Source organism: Etheostoma spectabile, chromosome 9 (assembly GCF_008692095.1).
Source record: "Etheostoma spectabile isolate EspeVRDwgs_2016 chromosome 9, UIUC_Espe_1.0, whole genome shotgun sequence".
Taxonomy (NCBI): domain Eukaryota; kingdom Metazoa; phylum Chordata; class Actinopteri; order Perciformes; family Percidae; genus Etheostoma; species Etheostoma spectabile.
In genome coordinates this window covers 22,347,841-22,355,150 of record NC_045741.1, presented here as the reverse complement: position 1 = coordinate 22,355,150, position 7,310 = coordinate 22,347,841, and the positions used below count along the sequence as shown (strand labels likewise).

At 39.1% G+C, this 7,310-nt stretch overlaps 1 protein-coding gene and 1 long non-coding RNA gene across 3 annotated transcripts in view; one reads left to right on the top strand and one right to left on the bottom strand.

The window, feature by feature from the left end:
* faf1 (Fas (TNFRSF6) associated factor 1) overlaps positions 1-7,310 on the bottom strand; it is a 64,440-nt gene that overhangs the window by 16,703 nt on the left and 40,427 nt on the right. For both annotated transcript variants that reach the window (XR_004333306.1, XM_032524788.1), the window contains exons 13-15: positions 6,985-7,139; positions 2,272-2,408; positions 2,091-2,179 (exon numbers count right to left, since the gene is read on the bottom strand). Coding sequence is in view for 1 of the 2 variants with exons in the window: in XM_032524788.1 (XP_032380679.1) it covers positions 2,091-2,179; positions 2,272-2,408; positions 6,985-7,139 (381 nt within the window). In the remaining variant the exon portion in view is untranslated. The remainder of the gene's footprint in view (positions 1-2,090; positions 2,180-2,271; positions 2,409-6,984; positions 7,140-7,310) is intronic.
* The window catches only part of LOC116694900 (uncharacterized), a 23,205-nt gene that overhangs the window by 13,678 nt on the left and 2,217 nt on the right, over positions 1-7,310 (top strand). The window lies entirely within an intron of this gene.

Genomic DNA, 7,310 nt, shown 5'->3' with positions numbered 1-7,310 from the left:
GTGTGTGTGTGTGTCTCACACACCACGTTTCCCATAACTGAAATGCTATGACTATCACATTAGCATTGTTGGACAGACTGTCTGGTTGACTGAATCTTTAACTGTTAAATTTTTGATATGGTGTGACACCTGTCATCTATAGAAACAGTAGATAAAAAAGAGGCAACAATGTAAGTGAGAGGCTGACAGAGTGTGGGAATAAGAGAGACAATCTCACAGTTAGTATATGTGATACGCAGGAAGAAGGATAGGGTCTTATTAATGATGACAATTCTATCTTAACTTTAATCTCTATGTATCTTATTAAAAAAACTATTTAAAACATGTTAGTCAATAAGAAGAGTGTTCTATATTGTTTCAAATTCCTAAATTGAGCAAAAGTTATTAAAGTAAAGAGAAAAGAGAGCACGAGAAGATTACTCCAATACTCAGCTGACTGAAAATCTATCTGGACAGAAACACATAGTGTGCCATTCATTCTCTTGTTTGATGTCACTGAGTAAACACATCAGTAAATGGTTAAGAGGGTCAGGTGAAATTCTTTGAAAGTAAGGGGACCTCCCTGTCATACTGTCCCAGATTCCTGTCTATGACATGAAAAAACCTCCACCATCGTTGCCTTACTTTCTTTTATGGAGTGTATCCCTAAATGCTGTTTGTCCATTTTCTATTGGAGTAACAGACTTTTACCTACACACTGGAGTGAATGGAAGATGAGTCCTGTACCTTTTCAAAAACCAAAGAGTGTAGTTGGCACATTGAACTAAAACTAAAGGGGAATGAGGTGAAATGGTCAAGTATTCTCTACTTGTCATTACAAGAATGCCAGAGTTTAAAAATGGCGTCTGATCTGTCTCAGCATGTTGCGATTGATATCTAAGCAGGATGTAAAAGACTGGCTCAACTGTTCCACAAGGGCTTTTGAATGTGGCTATAGTCATAGGCCAAATCAGCAAAATTAAGGTGAAGACGGTTTGCATTGTTACTCAAGGTCAAGTCAAGGATGGACAACAATTCATTTAAAGGATAATCGCCTGATCTTACGCCGGATGTCCATCGCCTGGTAAAATTCTGTTGGTTTCTGCAAACTTCGAGCTAGCAAGCTATTTGCTGAAAATGGCACGTTTTTTGGAAAAAAATTTGGATCTTGCAACAAGGCCTGCTTGGTTCTTTTAAGGAATGAGTGTAAAAATTTAACAGAGAATATGTTTATGGCATTAACTGGGACGATTTGGAATCAATTGGCAGGGATTCCATACGGACAAAACACACACAGCGATACACTGGTAGGAGCAAATTACGATTAACTATGTATCCAGCTAATCTAAATAGCTCACGTTACTGTATTGTGTGAACAGTTAAAGCTATAGTGCGTAGTTTCTGTCGCCCCCATGAGAAATTCTAAGTAATGACAAAGCTGTCAGCGCGTCCACATGATACAAGCCTTCCGTGATCGCGCACCAATCCCACCCCGCATTCACGCAGTTGCTAGTGGCCAAGAAGGATTAAAACAACATGATGAATTCTAAGAAGAGGTAATTATCTTCACTTCAGTTTCGGCGCGCAAAAGTTGCCAGACACCACACAACTTTTCTCAGTATGGCTATGCTGAGAGGATTGTGGAGCCAATAGTCTTAATGAGCTTTGTAGCAACTCATTTGGCAATGACTTGAATATAACAGACATTCATTATTATAAAGAAGTTATGCACTAAAGCTTTGACTTCATTTAATATTTTATCTGATGTTTTCTTTTGCGGGGTGCAAATGTTCCACAAAAACAAGTCTTGAGTACTTCTCGAGACCATTTTGCAGATACACCGTTGCTGCGAGCGGAGCTTAGCCTTGCCCACGACGATTGTAATTGGTTTAAAGAAATATTTCTCCTATCCAGGAGTGTATGTGTGGAGGAGCCAGACCTTACTCTGCAGCGCTGTGGAGATAGGTCTGGCAAGAGAGACTACTGGAGGTCGGGACCACCTAAGCCATTGAAGTTAACACCAGGTATGAGCAAGTTTCTTTTCAGAAAAATCCAAAGCATTTTTTTGTTTTGCTGAAATCACAGGCGCCCTGATTGTACTCAAACTGTACCTCATCTTTGATGTCCTCTTGTTGTTGTGCTGTGAAGATCTCCATTGCTCCCATTAACCTCATCATCAGCTCGTCCACTGTTGTATTGCCTAAAGATAAAACAATGTGTAATTTAGTTTGTGTTTTTACATGAGTTACATATATATATATATATATCAAACTATTATTAAAGTTGAAGTACCTTGAATAACATTTAGAACTTCATTGGACGTTCGTTTGCCCATGACTATAAGGAGCAGGGGGAACTGGTCTGTCTTGTATGTCCGTATAGTCTGTGTCACCACACTGCCAAAGTGCCTTGTACACATGGTGAGTAGTCTGGAAGACAAAGAAATAATCCAGTTCAAATGTATCTTTTTATTGTATTCAATTCATTTGATTACTGAATAAATATTTCAAAACCTGTCCTTTAAAAAGATACATAGACCACAAAGCAGATACATACACATACGTGTATGTACAAACAAACATTTTTACAACATGTGGAAAAGAAGGCGTATACTCCAGCTTTTCCAACTGCAGCAGAAAAGAGAAATACATACCACTCGTGGCATTAAGGACTTTAAAACCAATTCTGCATTTTCCTATTCCATCAGAGTGATATGCTATCTCCATTGGAACCGTAGATGAATTAGTATTCCTCACCAGACACCCAGAATTGATAGGACAAGAGAGGATTTCTTATTCCATTACAAAGACAGAACTTTTTAAATTAACATTTCAGAGAGGGAAAAGGGTAGCAGGCAGCCGGGGCCCCGCCAAGCTCCCTGTAAATGTCATAATATTAATGAATTGCTATAGACTGAATGCAAATATAGATTAGCTTTTTCTCCCGCCTTTTAATAAGATCTACTTTAATAACTGGCTGGTAAAATAGAGAAGTAATGGAATAGATGGAAGGACAGAGGGTCAGAAAAAGAAGATAAATGGAAGGTATGCTGTCTGAGAGGGGGTGTAACTCATTAAAACATGAAGCCAAAGCTGAGGGAGCTACTTGCAGACTTTTCGAACTGTGAAATATAGCACATTGTGGTGCTTTCTAAAGTAATAATTGTACTAGTACTTGCTCAAACTATAGATGACCGCCTTAAAGATCTCTGAAATATGTGAAGGCTAAACAGCCCCTAAGCTCAAAGCGGAACTGAACTCAAGATGTTTTAGGAATACGAGTCAAACAACACTTTTCAAAAATGTTGAACTTTGAGTGACCCAATTCTTGCAATGAAGAAGTTGGGTACCCAAAATCCTTCTGATCATTTTGTCCTGACATTTGTCCTTGTTCAGACCTCGACCCAGGCAGATCATAACAATAGCCCACAGCGAAACTCTAACCTGTAATGAAAGGCCAGGGAACAATGGATACTCACTTGAAGGGTAACCCAATCTTAAATCTCCCATCAAACACAAGCCAACCTGCTTTGGTTTCAATCTCAAAAACTAAGGAAGTCAGTTGACCACAGTAAAAAATCATCATCACAACATTAAAACTGCTCGACCTGTAAACACAACCTAAACATGTATATGTCTCCACTGTAACTAAGCATGACAGAAAGGCTGTAACTAGCATATGAAGCACTTAAGATCAATCCACCTATAGAACAAGTATGGACACAATACTGAGGGCAGAAGGAAGTCAAACTACTGCAGGAACTGAGGTGAACAGTTCAGCATGGTATCAACCAGCCATAACATAACATGGTAAAGAATGTAGCCTAGTCCGTACCAGACCTTTGGACTTTAAAAACCTTCAGGGGTAACTAAATGTAGAGGAAACACCTGCGTGGAACTTGCAGCTAAGGTGAGTTAAAGGCTCCAATGGTTTTGTGATTGACAGCTTCTAATTTGTCACCAATCCCATCTCTATCTCTATATGTACATCCAGACAGCTAAAATAGTTAATGTTTCCCTGAACTGTCAGATCACATTTCTTCAAATCAAAGTGGTGTGTGAAGATGCAAGTAGACTGGTTAGACCTGACATTTGCTCCACTGAGCAGCTGATGAGTCAGGCAGTACAGTAGCACTGCAGGGAATATTTTTGCCAGCCACCTGTACGGGAGTATGTATGGGAACCAGTTGCCCTGATTGCGCACTGTGTCATACACACTTTGTTTAAGAGCAAACATGGACATGTTTTGAATTGAAAATGACATTTTGTCCCCCCTTATGTTTTCAGGTAGGAGGATGTCAAGACGAGAAGTCAAGTGTACAGAACAGGTTTGCATGTTGGTTTCTGCTCCTTGCAGTTAGGACATCAGCTTACACTCAAAGGTCATTTACAATAACATGAACACCTGTGTGTTTCTTGGTCATTGTACACTTATATTATTGTGTCAGGCCATTGTATGCTCCCTATAAAATACTTAGCAAGACAATAAAGTTACTTTAGTTTAATCTTTAAGGGTGCATGTACAGATATGTTAGCATTGAATAAAATGTGCAATACAATTGAGGAAGCATGACCCACACTTATAAAATGATCTATTTTAAGTGCGTGTATCTACCTATAGTTTGGATATTTTCCATGTACAATAACAGTACAGCATCTGTATGATATTTTATATTAATTTCCATGGGTGACAATTACACTGGCATCCAATCAGCAAAACTACATTTATGCATAACTAATTATTAAACTAAGAGGCCTGTGAGAATACCGAGAGCTAAGCAACAGCCACATTCCAACATCAGCAGGTTCAACACACATACATACAAAATCAGGATACCTTTCTAACAGCTTGTGTGATTGATGCCAATCACCAGTCACTTTGGATCAACCAGAGAGCGTGAGAATGCAGAGAAGCGTGTGTGCGTGTGCGTGTGCGTGTGTGTGTGTGTGTGTGTGTGTGTGTGTGTGTGTTAGCAGCAAGGCAGGGACTAGCTGTGTGTGATGAAAAGCTCCAGATGTTGCCTGCCTTTTAATGTGCAATAAAAAGACTCAGCTGGGGCAAAAAGCAAAAGGAGGCCAATGGGAGAGAAAGGAGAGTGGAATGAAGGAAGGAGGGAATTTCTTTAAAAGAAATAATGAAGGGGTGAGGTCACGGTGCGAGTCTTTCTTAAATGGCTGCTACCAGAGGGCAGGCTTAACTCTGGAGGTTCTGGGGAGAGAGGGTTGAGGTAGTAGGATAAAGAGAAGGGAAATAAAGAGAGATTGAAGGATCAGGGAGGAAAAGATGTAGCAGAAAGATGAGGGGAAGTAGGAGAGAACTCTGGGCTCAATGGTAAGAGGGAAACCAATCATTCCCTCAGCAGGTCCACCTTTACTTCCACCTCTCCACAGCTCAACACGTCTACCAACAGGGGATCTGATCATCTGCTACACGTTGCAGACTAAAGTTATTTTCTACACTATATTATTAAAAATAAAAAATGAACAATATAGTAGCAGGACCTGTGTCCTAATAAACAAGTGTGGCATAGACCTGCCAGTTACCAACACAGAGTGCTAGAGCTACACCAAAACTATAGATAGAGATGTTTAGACTCCAAGGGAGTCCTTCGTATCCCACTGACCCTCTATTCAGGAAGCTTAGTCAAGATTGCCCAATCAGGGGTCTTGCCATGCAAACACAACGCCTTTTGTTAGCATGCAACCTTTGAGCTTCAAAAAGAGAATGAAGTAGAAGACAGAGATACAGGGTGTGAGCAATGGAGTGAGAGCTGAATGCCAGCAATTAAAGATATGTCCACACTAATGCGAATAGATTGAGCTGTTTATGTGTTGAATGAGGTTCCATCCACACTAACATTTTAGATCATTATTCTAAAAGCTGACCACACTGGAATGACAAAACATAGATCTCATCTTCAGTCTTTGCTGGATTCAAATTTTAATAACTATATAATTGCAAGTAAAAGGGTTGGGCAGAGCACTAATTTAAACTATATTCACCTCCTCTGATCAAAAATGTTGATACTAAAACAAGATAGTAACAGCTTCCTTAACAGGGAATTCTGGCAGTTTGCAGAGCCCTCTGCACACAATCAAGCTGCTCTCCTACTGAAATACATTCAATATCCTCTTTATTAGATACAACTCAGTATGCAAACAGTCCACTCATCCAGACAGTAAGCCACACATAAATAAAACATAAGGATTAAGCATGCAGTCAGGGCTTAGAGGTTTACTTATTGCTCTACTTTAACTTTACAGTTGGCAAAATACTAAACACAGTATAATTCTGATGCCTGGATCTCTGAGAGGTCCAGAGAATTAATTCAGTGTTTTTAAACAACCCAGGCTTATATTTTTGGTTATTATTCGGAGTGATTATCAAAACTGTTTACTCACTAGATTAATGATGAGACTTCGAGACCAGGGAATACCACTGGTATACTGCTTTATAACAGCATTCATGTGTTATTGCAAAATGAAACATGACTAATAAATAACTAACTAAATATATTACTAAATATAAACTAGACTTGTTGGAACCTTGCTGATCACTCATGTAGCAATATGTGACATGGACTGTAGCTTAAAACTGTTAAAACTGGACACTACATGGTACTACAGTTGTAGCAATAGGGGCTGACACACTAACAGGACAACTTGATACTACAATGCAATCCAATACTACAGCACCACAAAATATTACTCAAGTTGAATCCATACTTGCCTAGCATGAATAGTTTAAGCTGAGTTTAAGTGTCACAAATGTAGTATTTTAAGTCAGAACTATTGTACTTAAGGTATATTATACAGGTGTTCCTATTATTGTGTCCACCCCATGTTTGTGTACCAAATAAAATGAACACTGTATATTTATTGCAGTCAAACGTCTTTAAGGTAAGATCATAGGTAAGTCATATCATACATTTAGTAAAAAAAGGATGTACTGTATGTATTAAACTAAAGTTCAGCTCTATGGCCAGCAAGAAACAAACTCTGGTACCTGGCTTTGTTAGCTTCTTTAGTGACATCCCAGGCCCATGTGATAAAGTTCTGGCTCAGGTAGGCGACAATGGAGTCAGCGCACATCATTTGAGAACAGAAGACATTGCCAAGAACACTGTCATCATTGTGGAGGTAGATTGCCAGCAGCTTTCTCTGTAGAGAGAAGAAAGAAAAAGATATGAGCAAAATGTACCACTGATTCCCTCTGGATTTGTCTTGCTGAAGTGAAAAAGATTTATTTATTTCATTGAGAGTTGATCCAGTGTTAGAGAAAATAATATATATTATAATCATACAGTTGGCTGTTAATATGTGGGTGCACAG